This window comes from Clarias gariepinus, chromosome 23, assembly GCF_024256425.1.
Source record: "Clarias gariepinus isolate MV-2021 ecotype Netherlands chromosome 23, CGAR_prim_01v2, whole genome shotgun sequence".
NCBI lineage: Eukaryota > Metazoa > Chordata > Actinopteri > Siluriformes > Clariidae > Clarias > Clarias gariepinus.
Window position 1 is genome coordinate 16,324,190 of NC_071122.1, and position 15,835 is coordinate 16,340,024.

Below are 15,835 nucleotides of genomic sequence, written 5' to 3' on the forward strand. Positions count from 1 at the left end.
CACGTAATCTCAATTTCCACTGTCAATGCTGTTACCGGTAAGTGTTTAAAACTGTACTACTAAAACCTCTGTTTTCTTTTAGCATCATAAATTTTTTGATAAGAGTGCATCAACCCAACGCTACACATGCACAGACACAACACATTATGCACTCACAGGTAAGGCTTGGTCATTATGAATCCAATTTCCAAGATTGCAACATGATTCAAATGCACAAAATCTCATCCACATAAAGGACATGCCCTTTCTTATTCACAACGTTTAGTATTTCGGTTGAGACATTTCAATTGATTTTCAACTTCTTAATAGAGAAAGTGAAGGGTTATTATTAATCTAACTTACCTGACCAGACAAATGTTTAATTTGCAACTGGAAATAAATGTGCAAATTCTAAAATAAAATTATTCTAAATGCACAATAACATAAAAAAAGTAAAACTCTTGCTTATACTGTAGTTACTTTATTTTATATAAAAAAAAACAAGATGCTACTTTTAAAAATTTTGATTTCTTAATGGCATACTCAAATATCTGCAATTTTTATAGAATATGCCAAATGATTTTTGACAGCAGTTATTCTTGCTTTTCAGAGTTGGCATAAATATTCAGTGGTTATTTCCTAGTGTGCCTCCATATTTAAAAAAAAAAAAAAATAAATAAATAAAAAAAAGACACAAAAGGTAACAACCACAGCAACAATGGTTTAATTCGATAAACTATCAGTTTTACTCTGACCTACATTCTACGCTGTGTCAATTTGAGTTCTTAACACAAGAAATATCTTTAAAAAAATGGATTTTAATAGATATGTTCAGAGGGTAATGTTCTCCAGGAGGGCTAGTCCACAAAATATTTTACAAGTGCATACAGTACATTCAACATCTACGAACAGGCAAAGACGCTTATTTTCACACATCAAGACAAACAGTAAACTTTAATAAACTTAAGTTTTCTTGAACGCCTATATCTCCAGATACTCGTCTTTATTTGTTACTAGAAGAATGATGAAAAACAAAAACCACTATCAGTAAACACAAAGAGGTATCTGCTTATGTGTAAGGAAAAAGAGCATGGATTTAAATAGAAAGAAAAAAAAAAACACTGCCTGAAAATGTGAAAGTCTGTACTACAGGAGACCCAGTGGAGAAGGCATTTCTTTTTTTTTTTTTTTTTGTTTGCCAACAATTATTTTTACAGGTGGACTTCATTGGCGGATTCTTCTTAGGTGAATAAGTTCCATCCGTGCCCAATGTATTTTTAATTCCTTATGAGTTCATGTAATATTAAAATGGCTAGTGGCTGTTCACTGGTACTGTCTATAGTCACCAAAGGATGGGGCAGACATTGAGGGTGCTTCTTCTGCAAATTGTGGACCTGAGAAAGAAAAAAAAATATATTTTTTGTAATTTATTTCAAAAAGTAAAGGTCTTATTATAGATGCATAACACAAAGTAAAATACTTCATTTCTGGCTTTAATTTGAATTATTATGGCTTATAGCTCCTAAAAAAAAAAAAAAAAAAAAATCCGTTGTCTGAAAATATCAGAATATTTGATCTTGAGTTTAAGTAAATTATTATGCATACTGTATAAATACTGTGTCTCTCTCAGTCTAGCTCAGTACACACAACCGCAATTATGGGAAGGACTACTGACAGTTGTCCAGAAGATGGCAATCTACACGTTCCACAAGGACGGTAAGCCACAGAAGTCACTGCTGAAAGGGCTAGCTGTTCACAGAGTGCTGTATCCAAGCGTGCTCATGGAAAGTATGCTGGGAGGGAAAGATTTGGTAGGAAAAGGTGCATAAGCAAAAATGATGATCACAGTCTCAAGTCAAGCAAAGCCAATTCAAGAACCTGGGAGAGGAAGTAGCATGAGGCTGGACTTATGGACTAGAGGCTCCATGTACAGACGCCTTAAGAAATTGTTCTAAAGTTTTCTGTTGATTTCCTGGTATCAAGCCATTCCTGAACCAAAGACAAGGTCAGAAGCATCTTCCAAGTTCAAAGTCCTTTAGACACAGACCAAATGAAAGTACATTTTGCAATTCTTTTGGAAATCCAGGTCCCAGAGCCTAGAGGAAGAATGGGAGAGGCATAGTCCAGTTTGAAGTTTCCACAGTCTGTGATAATTTAGGGTGCCATATCATCACCTGACCTAAAACCCATAGAGAATCTATGGATTACTGTCAAGAGGAAAATGATAAACATCCAAAGCAACCTGGTATTCAATAACTGCCCGATCAGTTCCGTGCCATGCTTGGTGTAGGAGTCTGTGTTAAAGGAGCACTGACCAAGTACAGAGTGCATAAGTGAACATATTTTTCAGAAGTTTCTGCACATTTTCAGCACATTTCTGTATTGTAAATCATTACTTGATTGATCTTAGTAAAATATCTTAAGATACGTATCGTTTTTTTTTTTTTTTTCATGAGCTGTAAGCCATAATCATCAAACATTAAATTGAAATGATGCTTTTTACATCTTTTTAGATGCTTTTTTACTTTACATTTAATGAATCCGAGTACGCAAGTTTCACTTTTTTAATTGAATATTCACAATATTCCGATTTTCTGAGATACATAAATATATGTACTCACCAGTTGGGAGTTGTGATGAAGCAAACCTTGTGAGTAGGATTCCAGCACCTTCTATTAAAGCTAACAGTATGCCGCCCATAGCTGCAGAACCAACCATAGCTACAGGCCCGTCTAAAGATAAAGAAATTTAATCAGCACCGACTTTATTAAAAAAGAAAAAAAAAAAAAAAGATAGTAAATAGGTCAACTATATACTTACTTCTTGCAGCAAGAATAGCACCCGTCATGGCACCACTAGTTATTGAATTCCACGGGTCCTCTTTTCCGCGCACTTTTACTAAGCCGCAGTCAATCATTGAGAAAAGTCCACCCCATACAGCGAAGCTTCCTGTAACAGTCAGATTTTTGCTATGTTTGCATTTCAAAATAATAAACCTTTTATACAGCTCACATTTTACTTGGCTGCATTTCTTTACCTAGTACAGAGAATTTTTTGCATTAGTAAATTAAATGGTCACTTTTACATGCAAAATGTTATTAACTGAAGTATTAAGAAAATAATCAATTAATGAACTAAAAATTGGGTTTGACATATGTTGATTAATTAGGATCTGGATAATGCATTTAGTGCTTTTTATTACTTTTTCGATTCTTCCCAGCACATTAATGCATCTGTGCAATTCCTGGCATCATAAACACTAGGCTTGGACTTACAATACAGGTGGAACTGAAAACAGAATTGGTCTGAAATGCTGCAGGTTAGAACAGCTTTTGTACTGGCTTAAAAATCCTCAGCAGATTATTGAAGCAAGTGATATTTTATTATCATTGACAAAGCTTGACTTAAGATTACCTTTCATTATGTGACGGCAAAGAATTACAAAACTTGCACATACATGGTACTAAGTTTGCATTTATTACCTACATGTGCTGTTTGATAAAAAACAACAACAACTGACTGAACAGAAGACTGGACAGACAACTGAAAAATGCTGTGCTTCCTTTACAGTGTATTGTTACCTCCTAATTGTGGAGCCCTGGTCTTGATGGCCGTCAAGCTTCCTCTCAGCCTGTGATTCATACCCTATTTAAAAAATAATAATAATAAAAAATATATATATAAATAAAAAACACATTTCATGAAAAAACTTTCATGACTCATTTAACAGATATACAATAGTTAAGATGAGTCAAAAAGGATTAAAAAGTATACTAAAGGCCAAACATACAGACGGTGAGTTTCTAAAGCCTTTGACAGCCTGAAAGATTCCTCCACCTATGGCTCCCATGGTGAAAGCACCCCCACAGTCATCCACTATCCGCCAGGGGCTGGAAGAAGGAGAAGATCAAATGTAAACATGTCTCTGTGTCAATGGATCTCCAACATCCTAACTGGCAGACCACAGGCAGTATGATTGGCCAGACATGTCTCAGATGCCTGCATTCCAAAGTGCAATGTAACATTTACAATCTCTGAGCAAACAGGGTCGCGTTACCTTATTGAGCAACATGGACTGCAGCTGGGCCGCAAGAGGCCCCTGGGAGCAGCATGCAACCTTGCAGTTCTGAATGGGAGTTTTGCTCCAGTTAACCACCATAACAGTACATCATCTGGGCCCAGCAATTGAATGTCAGAGATGTGTGAAAATAATTCCAGTCTGATGTTAAATTTGGATAATGTACATGCATACGTGTGGAAATATATTGTGGAGACCCAGTGCCACCACAAGGCCAAAGATTATCACTTCATTCCCTGTAATATACTGCAATATGAGTGGAGACAACCTGTTGTTGTTTATCTGCAACTTTATAGGCTCCATCAGCTTTTCCTTCCTGTGTATTATTAATTGTAGTATATGCAGTCAATAAGTACTGTACAAGTACAACGATAATGATCCTATTGTAGAAACGTATTGTAGGATTTGTTTAATCATTCATGACTGTAAAAGCCAGCTAAACAAAGAAATATAATTTTTTGTTGCATGTTGCACACACATGGAAATTTCTGAGGTGTCAGACAGTGCTGATGACGTCACATTTTGAACATTGGTCAAACATGAAGTCAACACAGAAGTGCAAAAGCATGCAGTTCCTCGAATGTGCACTCGGAGCTGAAGTGATTCAATCCATAGACCCCTTGTTAAAATGCCCAACTTTACAACAGAAAAAAGGTTTGCACTTTTGGTTTCCGAAACTAGATTTTCCATTCATGACAACTGTACAGGGGTGAATTTATACTATATGTAGCTCATCAGTTAAAATCATATTAAGCCATGAAATGATACATACTAAGGGGCATGGCCGATTCGAGTCACAGCTGCACTTTAATTAAGAGTTAAATGTAGTTTAAATAAACACAAGGAGTAGGAGTTGACATGGGACGACCTGTACTTGGGATGACAAAAAAGTTAACTTTAGCGCTATGCATGTTATTGATATTTCAGGGAAAATGCTCTTGCTTGCCTTCCTACTCATCAGCTATGGCTGTGTAGTTAGGACGAGACTGGCGCATGCTACACGCACACTGAGAATTTGGAGAAGACCGATGACAACGTTGGGTCTAAACAACGATCAACTTGCGTTCTTAGAAACAACTGGCTTCCATCTCTGATTTAATTTGTCCCCGAGTACGCTGTATCTTTTTCGAGACCACCTTTTCCAGCAGACATAACCTTTTCCAGGGTTCTAATACAGTAATGAAAACGCCCTTAATCTCAGTTCTCTCAACATTTCAACTTCATCCTTAATTGCATTCTAACATGTTTAGGTTTAATTAATAGTTATTAGGGGCCAAGCACTATGTTTTCCTAAGGCCCATCCTTTTGGGCTTTTTGGGGGTCTGAACATGTTCAAAAACACATGAAAATTGGCAGACAGTTTGGAATCTGCTGCCATTAGGATGCCTGAGGGTTGCGTGGCCCGGGGCCGCTACACAAAGTTTTGCTGAATAGCTCATACACACTTGAATGTATGCATGCAAAACCCGGTGCACATGTAGATCTCATCGAGGTGAACAACTTTCGCACAGCATGTCCTGGGCTCTTTAACAGAAGTCAGTTATTTTGGGTTGTTTGCGAAACACACCCGATGGATTTTAATGTAAAAGGGAATTTAAACAATTGCCACAAAAATGGGCAAATGTAATCAAGACATTGAAGACGCAAAAATGCAAAGAGATTTTTCATTTCTCAAACGCTTCAGCCGTGACGACGCCTAATACTTAGGCCAAAAAGTGGCTAATAACTTCCTGAGTGACATCATAGTGATGTGCTGGTGTCATCTCATAACACAGGTTTGCTATTATAACATGGATTTATTAATTCATTTATCTATTTATCCTTCTGAAGGGCAGATCAGCTATAAACAGGCGAATGTAGGGCAACTTTATCTCTGTCCTGCGCACGTCAAGAACAGGAGGGTGAGTTTGACACACGTGACCGGCTTGATTAAATATTTAACCTGAACTTCCATTCAAGTTAGCTAAACAGATATGACAATGAACAAACTTTCAATAAATAACGTTACATCCTACACCTGTCGTCTATGATCAAAGTATTTTTACATAAGGAAGCCCCAACATTAAGCATGAGAAAGGTAAGTATGACTAACAATGCTAAAGGAAGGTCACACCATGACAATATAGCATGCAAAGTTAGCTAACATCACGTACGGAGCATGGAGCAGCCGCGTACACGAGAGTCTCCGGTACAACCCAAATTCAGCTTGAATTAATATATCATGTATGTGTGTGCATATGAGCTTTGTTAAGGTAAAATAAAAAATGTATGGAAGTAAGAAGTTATTAAAACTGGTGAGTCTTACCACGGCTCCCTTGCGTATTCCTCCATTTTGTTCTTTTCCTTTCTCAATGACGCAATGCAGCCACAGCAATCAATACGTAGATTCCGCGCTGCTAGCTTCGGGCCGGCGCTGTGATACGTCACGCGTGCGCCATACTACTTCCGGTCTATAAGCGAATGAGATTTTGCTAAAAAATAAATAAAGGTTTTGTCTAAGGTTACTTAAAATCCCAGTTATATTATAATCCGCTTTAATGACTACTGTAGTGTAAAATAATTAATAATTCTAAAAAAAATTTAATAACACTCAGTTTGTCAAGCATCTATATGTCTTATTTTTCTGCACACACACACACACACACACACACACAGTATATATATACACTGTATACACACACACACACACACACTATATTGCCAAAAGTATTTGCTCGTACAGTTTAGTGTGAATGTGAACTTTTACTTCTTTGGCATAACAATATTATTTTCAAGAAAACCATGTAGTGAAAAAACTTGCGACATATAGTCCGGATGCTACCTTGTACTGTATATACAGTATGTTGACCAAGACATGCTTTTCTCCTACTCTTCGGTTTACTTTGTCCCCAAAATAACCAATTTTAAAACCGTCTCACTGTTTGTTTTTACATCTGTTACTTCTAGTTTTTAAAAAATCTTTAACTGTCACATAAACCAGAATTAGGTTTTTCTCTTATATCTGCATCTCACTTCAGGACTTTCCTTCTGCCATTTTATACCAAGGTTAATGTTGTTTCTCAGATTGTACCTATCAGCATGCTGCTACACTCTGGAAATTTCAACCTGTTCTATAAATGTGACTATATGTTGTGCACCTATACCTTTCCCCTGCTTTCAAGTAGTAATAGAAGTCTGTCTTAATTTAGAGCAGTGTTTGCCTAAGCGTGGGCTCCAGCTCTCATGTGGGCTTTGATGGTACTGCTGGTGGGCCACAAGAGGTAATTTACAATAAATAAAGTTTAAAATTTCTATTCAATTTTTCATTCAATTAAGTTTGAAATTACTATTAAATATTTATGATTATATATTTGCATTATATTTATAAAAAGTAACAAGAAATAATAAAACAAAGCTATATGAGCCATTAGTGAGAAATCATAATTCATAATTAAAATAGTGGCAAAAGGAAAGCTCTCACTCACTCACTCATCTTCTATACCACTTTATTCTGTATTCAGGTTCGCAGGGGCCTGGAGCCTATCCCAGGATACAAGGCGGAGTACACCCTGGACAGGCGCCAATTCATCGCAATATGGCATATGGAAAATAGGGCATAACCAGTTATGCCCTTATTTGTACAGTTTATTTTACTAGTTAAATTTATTTTCTTTCGTATTTCTTTTTATTCATATTTATTTCTTACGTATAAGTTTTTATTTTTTAAGGTCACTGGCTGTCGTATAAGCATTTCACTGCATATCGTACTGTGTATGACTGTGTGTGTGACAAATAAAATTTGAACTTAATATTCAGTAATCCCAGTTAAAATATTACGTTTAAATTTTCAAATTAATATTTATTAGTTTAGGTGTTTGTTAACATTGAGCAAGTAGATCATTAGTAGTCTATTTTAAAGTGGATTACTAAATCCGGCACATAACTGTTCATACTGTAACATTACTTTTACTCACCATTTTAATTTAATTTATAGTGCAGGTTAAACTTAGGCAGTTTAGGCAGATATCTAAATATTTTATCAAATTCTGTCCAGCCACAGTTTGACGCATGCGCAGAATGATGTTAAAACTTGCAGTTTATGATCTGGCACATAACTGCTCATAACTTTCACAAGATTCAAAATTTTGATTTCATTTATGGCGCAGATTTGACTTCAGACAAATATCAAGTAGCCTACGTCCAAACCCTTAAATTAAATTCTGTCCAGGCAGTTTTGCGTGATGCTGTGACAAACTCTGGCTGAAGAGACATACAGACAGAAAATTTTCTTAGACTGGTTCATGGTCCTCCGATGTATGTAACCTAAAGATATAATTGAAAGAGTAATAGTTCTGACCAATGTACAAGAAAAACCTTTAATTTATACAAATGATGAAAAGAACCAGGATGAGATGAGACATAGGTTTGGGCATAGCAGACTAAACAGCACACTGCTCAAACTAGGGAAACACAGTACAGTTAAATGCAGCTATTCATAACACAGACACATTAGTGTCATGTCTCACTGTACCAAGAAACAGAAGAGAGCTCAAAAAAATTAAAGAAAAACATTAAACAAAACTATAATCTAATAGATATTTTAAGGAAAAACTCAGTGCATGAGATATATCGGTACTTGCTTCCTTTTTTTAGATTGACCATTATAATTAAAATAATATAAGAATAGTGTAGGGAACAAAAACCTGATCCACACGCCTTACCAGTAGGTGGCGCTAACGCACCATTTCGTTGTTCACCAACCGCCAAAAATATCCACCAAGTAGAAGAAGAAGCTACGCAGTCGCAGTGCTGTCGTAACGCTGCATTGCACATGTTTTACAGATTTCTAATTAGACACCAGATTTTCTATCGCAGCTTGAAACTTCAGAGACGACATATACAGTATTTAAAAATGTCTTCTGTTAAAATTGGCACCCACAACGGAACTTTCCACTGTGATGAAGTTTTGGCGTGCTATCTCTTACGCCAGCTCCCGGAGTACAAGGTTTCCACTTACCGGTTGCTTAAAGCTAGATAATAAAAATGAAAAGAATCGCTGTTTAATGTGTTCAAGTCTTACCAACGTGCATTAAAATGTATGCCATTGTGTTTATGTATTTTATTTGCAAGGATGCTGAAATCATTCGGACTCGTGATCCCGTACAGCTGGAAAAGTGTGATGTTGTGGTCGACGTTGGTGGTGTCTATGATCATAAACAGCACCGATACGACCATCATCAAAGGTATTTCAGATAGCTAGCATGCAATGCAATGCCTCAAATTTGCCGGAATCACGTGACTGACTCGTCCGATGCGTCAGCTGGTTTATGGAAAGGCTCGTGCACATGAAGTTGTGAATCATTGTATTGGAGATTTTTGCATTTTTACAATGAACTTTTAATGTTAACAACATTCTTATTTAATATATGAAGAAGGAAAATGGTTCATATTTATGACCTCAATCTATCTCATAAACTCTAGTGTTATTGACGACTGTCAGTGTTGAATGCAGCATGGCTTGCAGCTGTATGTCCATATAAATTGTGCGGCTTGCAACACCAAATTTGTCCACTAGATGTCAGTAAATTACCCCTTAAATAAGCCTTCATAAAATGAACATTGTGGTAAAATTATTGACTGGGAAACCTCGATACTCACTCATTGTCTATACCCCTTTATCCTGTATTCAGTGTTGCAGGGGGGCCTGGAGCCTATCCCAGAAGACTTAGGGCATCGCGGGGCACACACATACACACACACTCAATTTGGAAATGCCAATAACTGCATATCTTTGGAATGTGGGAGGAAACCGGAGTACCCCGAGGAAACCCACCAAGCATGGGGAGAACATCCAAACTCCTTGCACACAGAGGCGGGAATTTTTAGTTTTGATTTCCCTTCTTCTTGTCCCCAGGTCCTTTGAGGAGACCTTCAACAGCCTATGCCCAGAGAAGCCATGGGTAACTAGACTCAGCTCAGCCGGATTGGTTTATCTTCACTTTGGTCGTCAAGTTCTTTCTCATCTTACACACTTGGCACAAGACAACAAGCAATTGGAGGTCCTTTACGATAAGGTTAGTTACAGAAAAAAAAATTGTCTAAAATAAAGTATTAGGTTACATTACATACTTTTTTCATACACAAGATTTGGATCTCTTAGGTTTGGCTTCAATGTGGAAGTTACTTTAGCAGGCTTTAAAAGTTGCAGATGTTTTTGCTAAACACATTAATTATGCTTTATTATCAAGTTTTTTTTAAATTTATGTCCCCCCCCCATCTAGATGTATGAGAACTTTGTTGAGGAGGTGGATGCTGTGGATAATGGGATTTCCCAGTATGATGGAGAGGCACGTTATACCATTACCACCACTCTCAGTACTCGTGTCAGTCATCTTAACCCATGGTGGAACAGCGAGAGCCAGGACACTGAGGTTAGCAAATGAAATGGAAAATCCGTTTCTGCTTTGTTTTAGTGTATCGTCGAGTTGATTAAAATGTCAGCAGCATATTTTGGAATGTTCTGTTACCATGTTGTTTAAGCATCTTCTAGTTAGCAACCTAGTGAACCAGTGTGAGGATATATTTATTAATGGAAGCTGCTCTGGACAAGAGCCAAATGCTATAACTGTAACATGCTATACATTTTATAACAAAATTGGTTACCTGAACTCATGTTAACGGGTAGAAAAATAAGGCAAGACCATGCAAAACTTTTGGTGGTCATTACAAGATTTAATGTTTATTTGAAAGAAAGGGTCATGTGGCTGCAGGGTTTCATTCCAACCAAGCAGAAGCCACTCCTGATTAAACAGACGTGGCTTCTGCATGGTTGGAACGAAAGTCTGCACCCACTAGGCCGTTTCTGGGTAAAGTTTGACTCTCCTTTTATTTAGGTCTATTTTATGCTTCCAGATCTTTCTACTGTATGTTAGGGTAACAATATTGGGTTGTTAACCTAAAATGATTTGTACAGAGTTAACCTAAAATAAAGGCTGTGCATTCTTCATTAACAGTGTACACGTGGTTTAACAAAACACCAGGTACATGTATGTCTTAACAGTGAACAATCAAATAGGATCTGCCAGGTAAATATCTCTCCCGATCACAGCATGATTTGTCTACAAAGCGAACTTTGTCAGGTTGTTATTTCCAGTAAACTTCAACAGGATTAAGCCAGAAACTGCCTACTGTATACACATTCGTGCAAAGTCGGCACACTGCATTGGAAGTCATTTAGAATGGGAATGCACACAAGTATTTCCACCGTGTCACACACGTTAGTTATCATGGTGCTGGACGAGTTTCAAAAGCTGCCGATATTAAAAGGTGGGATTTAATACCTATCACTGTTACGTAAATGTTACATTTAAGAAAGAAATGTTCATTAAGGAAGAAGGGGAGTGCACAATAGCCCAGAAGGGCTGCAATCAATAATGAGTGCTGGCTACAGCAGTTAAAGAGTTTAATGAAATGTCATGTTTTTGAGTGCCTTTTATTGAACGCAGCTCTGCTGTACTGTCATGTGCGCTCATACCAGGCGGGCATATGCAGTAAAGGATTAAGGATCACTGCTTATACTTTAGTTTAATTAGACTATAAATAGATTGATGTATAGATAGATATAGCATGGATCATGTTTTCCAGATTTTATTAAGTCATGCAGATTACAACCCAAATAAGGTATTTAAGTTGGTTGGTTTATTTTTGTTTGGTACCTTCTTAGTAATTTTTTATTTATTGTTATATTCAGGCCAATGTTCACCAATTTCTAGGTATACATCCACTCCTTTATTTGCTTAGACATCTAATGCTGAAATCCTCTGGTTTTGTAGTTGTAGTTTTGTAGTTGTAGATTAATCCCAACCTTGGATCTGTTATGTGTTTCAACATCTCCAATGAATATACAGGGTTTCTGTATTTTACTGTATTTCAAAAAGTACCTTTTTGATTTGGCTAGTCATTTTTACTTTGATACTGAAACAAGCCAAACAATTTAGTACAGTACTATTTCTAGTAGTAGTACTGTAGTTGTATTTCTCTCAATTTAAATAGTGGTTTTAAAATTTTTAACAAAGTATAATTTTTAATTAAATCTATGTAAAATTCTACATAATAAATTGGGAATTTTAAATTAATAGTTTTAATTACACTGATTAATAAAATTTGCAATCCCTGTACCTACATTTCAGGTCCTTTCTTAACACTTCTTTTAATATATGTATTTGTGTTTCTAAAAAAAAAAAAAATATATATATATATATATATATATATATATATATATATATATATAATTATTATTATTATTATTTTTATTTATTTATTATTTTTGCTATGTAGGAGGGTTTTAAGAAAGCCATTTCCCTGGTCGGAGCAGAATTCTTGGACCGGTTGCACTACTATCAAAAAGCATGGCTCCCAGCACGAGTGGTAGTGGAGTCTGCTATTCAGACAAGGCATGAGGTAACCGAAATGTTTGATGTTCAGTGAACATGTCATGAATTGTATTTCTGCGCGTAATGCTTATGACAATTGTTCATACTTAGGTGGACATTAGTGGTGAAATAGTGCTATTGGCTGAAGGTGGATGTCCGTGGAAGGAACATCTCTTCTCACTGGAAAAAGAACTTAAATTGGATGTAGCAATCAAGTTTGTCCTCTATCCAGACCAAAATGGACAGTGGAGGGTCCAGTGTGTGCCAGCAGGACTTAATACGTTCCACAACAGGTAAAGCTTAATTCACTGTTATTTCTGTATTATTGGTGAATTTGTAGATATTGCTAATTGTTTTATGGCTTTCAAGATGTATGATTAATCATGTAAATATATTCAGGGCAGTCACCTAGTAACAGTTTTACATTGTCGAAATATGGTTGTTTCGTGAAATTTGATCCCCTCTAAAAATAATAAAGGGGGGGGGGGGGGGGGGGCATTTCAGTAAGCGCTAACCAACTGATAACTGTTCACCAGAAGTGATGGTCACACATACTGTATCTAATTGAGACTACATGAAGAAGAGGAACCAGACTTAAAATTTTATCACCTCCTCTTTTTCTGTTGGGAGGATTTTTGTCATTGCAGTGAAATTCTTCACTGAATCAGGAGAATAAATATACTGTATGTGTGATTTAGAAGGAGTTATAGAAGCGCAAAGGTAAACACACACGAGAGTACCCTGGAATGTAAAGCGTCCTGGCAGTCCGCATTAACAAAATGCCTGACTAGAGCTCTCTGTCCAAAAAGGAGAGTGATGGAGTGCTGCATCAGTTCACCTGGTCTCCACAATCACCTGATCTAAATCCATTTTAGATGGTTTAGGATATTTCGGACCAGAGAATGAAGGGGAGAAAAAGGCAACAAGTCTTCGCCACCTCTGGGAACTCCTTTAAGAATATTGGAAAACCATGTGAAGAATCAAATATATAGAAAACATATTCTGAGTAATTAAAAATATTTTTGTTGACTACATAATTAGTTTCAGTATTATTATACAACATTGTTGTATAATAATAAAAAAAAATTGATAAAGGTACTGTGTGTGTAATGATATTACTGGATTAGTGCAAAATAGTCAGTGAGAAGGTGAGGTAGTGCAGACCTAATAGATATAATATTCATGTTTGTAAAACAATGTTTACATCTTCAACATATTGTATTCAATGTACTGCAAACATAACAGGCACACAGTATTCCAAACATAAAGAGTTGTTGTTTTAAACACAACAGTGTGTATGCATCAGAAATTAAGCACATACTATTGCCTGCAAAGCAAAAAGGACAGGTGAACTGAGGATTTTTTTAATGGCACTTTCCTTCAAAAAAGAGAAAAATGGCCTGGTTTGATCATCAAAGGCATTCTGGTTTGGCAGGGCGATACACGTACTTTCTACCTTCATGGTATCCAAGCACAAGTAAAATGCTGGGATAAGTGCATTAGGTTAGCAGGGGGTTATGTAGAGTAATAAAGTAGTAATAGTTTTTACTCTTATCCCTGTGTTATTCTGTACCATCAAGTCCCAGTTTGACCTAAACACCCCTGGCATGTATTGATGGTTAAACTACATTTTGAAAAATGTGTGGATACCCGACTAATACACTCCTGTGCTCACTGAACATTTGATAATGGCCCTTTACATGCCCTGTTATAATAACCTTCCTGGGAAAGTTTTTTGCTAGATTTTGGGACATGGTTGTGGGAATTTGTGCTCATTCAGCCATAAAAGAGGTTAATGACTGATGCTGCATAACAAGGCCTGGCATGCAGTCAGTGTTCCCTGTTCAGTTCATCCCAAAAGTGTTTAGTGGGCTTGAGGTCAGGATTGTGCACAATTCACTCCAGTGCTACCACATCAGACTTGACAACCTGTGTCTTTTTATGGACTTCAGTTTGTGCAATAGGAAAATGTTTGGACCCTTTATTTTCAGAGAAGGGAATTCTTACGCCTAAAGCATGCATGACATATTAAGACTATCCTGTGATTAAAAAGTTTGCAGAAGGCTCATTTGTGGGTGTGTTAGTCAGGTATTTAAATATTTTGAACAAATATAACTTGAACAAATGTACTGTATAATGTATGTGTAAGACGTTTTAATGTTGAATTGTCGCTATAATAAAGGGATTCTGTCATTTTCCCTGTAATTTAACAGATGTTTGTTTATCCACTCATTTTGCAGGCTATCGCTACTGGAGGAATGGCGAGGGGTTAGGGACAGTGCCTTGTCTGAATTAAGTGGAATCACTGATTGCATCTTTGTTCATGCCAGTGGCTTTATTGGAGGAAACAAAACCAAGGAAGGAGCTCTTGAGATGGCTAGAAGAACATTGCAAGCTTCTTACAAACCAGGGAACAATGCAAGTGTTTCCTAAGGCACCGATGCATTGTTGCTGTTGTTTAACTTTTTTTTTTTTTTTTTTATAAGTTCGTACAAATAAAATCTGTACTTGGAATCGAGACTGGTTTTTGTGACATTGCTTCTTGACTGTGTTCTGGATTACCATACAAAACTTGACTGGAAATTTAAACTTGAACTGTGTTAATCGGAATGTAGTGTAATTAATATTTAATTTAATTTCAAACCATTCACACGTGGTAACAATGATTTTTTTTTTTTTTTCGGTCATTGTAGGCTGAATGTCTTTCTAAATGAGCCAGCAGGTGCATAAACAAGCTCCAGTTAACTCTAAAGCCTTACTAGAATGAGAAAATATGCCTATATAATCATATTTAACTTAATTTAACCACACCACATTGGCTCCCAGTAAAACTTGGCATTTAATATAAAACCTTTTGTTGTGGTAGACCACAATAAAATGTGTGTTTAGGACAAGAAGTGCTATGATTCTGCCCTGATTAGCTTCCTCGCTGTGCAGGGTATGATCAAAATTAAATCAAATGTATTATATACAAAAATTTACTTTAATCCCAAAGTGGTGTTATGCATCAATCCTTGTTCTTGTTTTTGGTGGTACATTTGCACCATGGTGTAACACCCTGTGCCTCAGCTTGCATTTTAGTTTGCTTTTGTGGATAAAAATCCTTTATATAAATTAAACCATATATAGAGTTATAAACCACATAGAGAGCCTGTTAAAACTCAAATTTGAGAGTGTACTCTCATTCACCAGTAAAATGACTCTAGCAAAGCCCATGTTCTTAGTTCCAATATATATATATATATACACACACACACACTGTATGCACTTATATAGCCTGAGGGTCATTTAGCATATCCATTTCTGTATACAGAGAATGTAACATTTATTTCTTTCATTTTCTTTAATGGGATGATGACTGTGCTGC

General features: G+C 36.5%; 2 protein-coding genes across 2 annotated transcripts; one reads left to right on the forward strand and one right to left on the reverse strand.

Moving 5' to 3' along the window:
- Positions 1-680: 680 nt before the first annotated feature.
- timm17a (translocase of inner mitochondrial membrane 17 homolog A (yeast)) lies at positions 681-6,483 on the reverse strand. The gene is made up of 6 exons (XM_053484696.1): positions 6,363-6,483; positions 3,770-3,869; positions 3,561-3,624; positions 2,800-2,928; positions 2,601-2,711; positions 681-1,373 (listed from the first exon to the last, which is right to left on the reverse strand). Exons 1-6 carry the CDS (start codon positions 6,386-6,388, stop codon positions 1,303-1,305), a joined length of 501 nt encoding a protein of 166 aa, XP_053340671.1. The 5' UTR covers positions 6,389-6,483; the 3' UTR covers positions 681-1,302.
- A 2,341-nt stretch (positions 6,484-8,824) lies between these two features.
- Positions 8,825-14,975, forward strand: myg1 (myg1 exonuclease). Its single transcript, XM_053483700.1, has 7 exons — positions 8,825-9,041; positions 9,167-9,279; positions 9,951-10,110; positions 10,318-10,467; positions 12,374-12,496; positions 12,580-12,761; positions 14,709-14,975. Exons 1-7 carry the CDS (start codon positions 8,868-8,870, stop codon positions 14,899-14,901), a joined length of 1,095 nt encoding a protein of 364 aa, XP_053339675.1. The 5' UTR covers positions 8,825-8,867; the 3' UTR covers positions 14,902-14,975.
- The last annotated feature ends 860 nt before the right edge of the window (positions 14,976-15,835 follow it).

What these genes read in the sequence shown, in the direction of transcription:
- timm17a (XM_053484696.1), bottom strand. Translation starts at nt 6,388, where the DNA reads ATGGAGGAATACGCAAGGGAGCCGTG. An exon ending in GAATACGCAAGGGAGCCGTG is followed by an intron (nt 3,870 to 6,362) that starts GTAAGACTCACC and finishes TCCTTCTTCCAG; the next exon opens with CCCCTGGCGGATAGTGGATG. An exon ending in GCTTTAGAAACTCACCGTCT is followed by an intron (nt 3,625 to 3,769) that starts GTATGTTTGGCC and finishes TTTTTTAAATAG; the next exon opens with GGTATGAATCACAGGCTGAG.
- myg1 (XM_053483700.1), top strand. Translation starts at nt 8,868, where the DNA reads ATGTTTTACAGATTTCTAATTAGACACCAGATTTTCTATCGCAGCTTG. An exon ending in GCGAGAGCCAGGACACTGAG is followed by an intron (nt 10,468 to 12,373) that starts GTTAGCAAATGA and finishes TTTGCTATGTAG; the next exon opens with GAGGGTTTTAAGAAAGCCAT. An exon ending in CTATTCAGACAAGGCATGAG is followed by an intron (nt 12,497 to 12,579) that starts GTAACCGAAATG and finishes GTTCATACTTAG; the next exon opens with GTGGACATTAGTGGTGAAAT.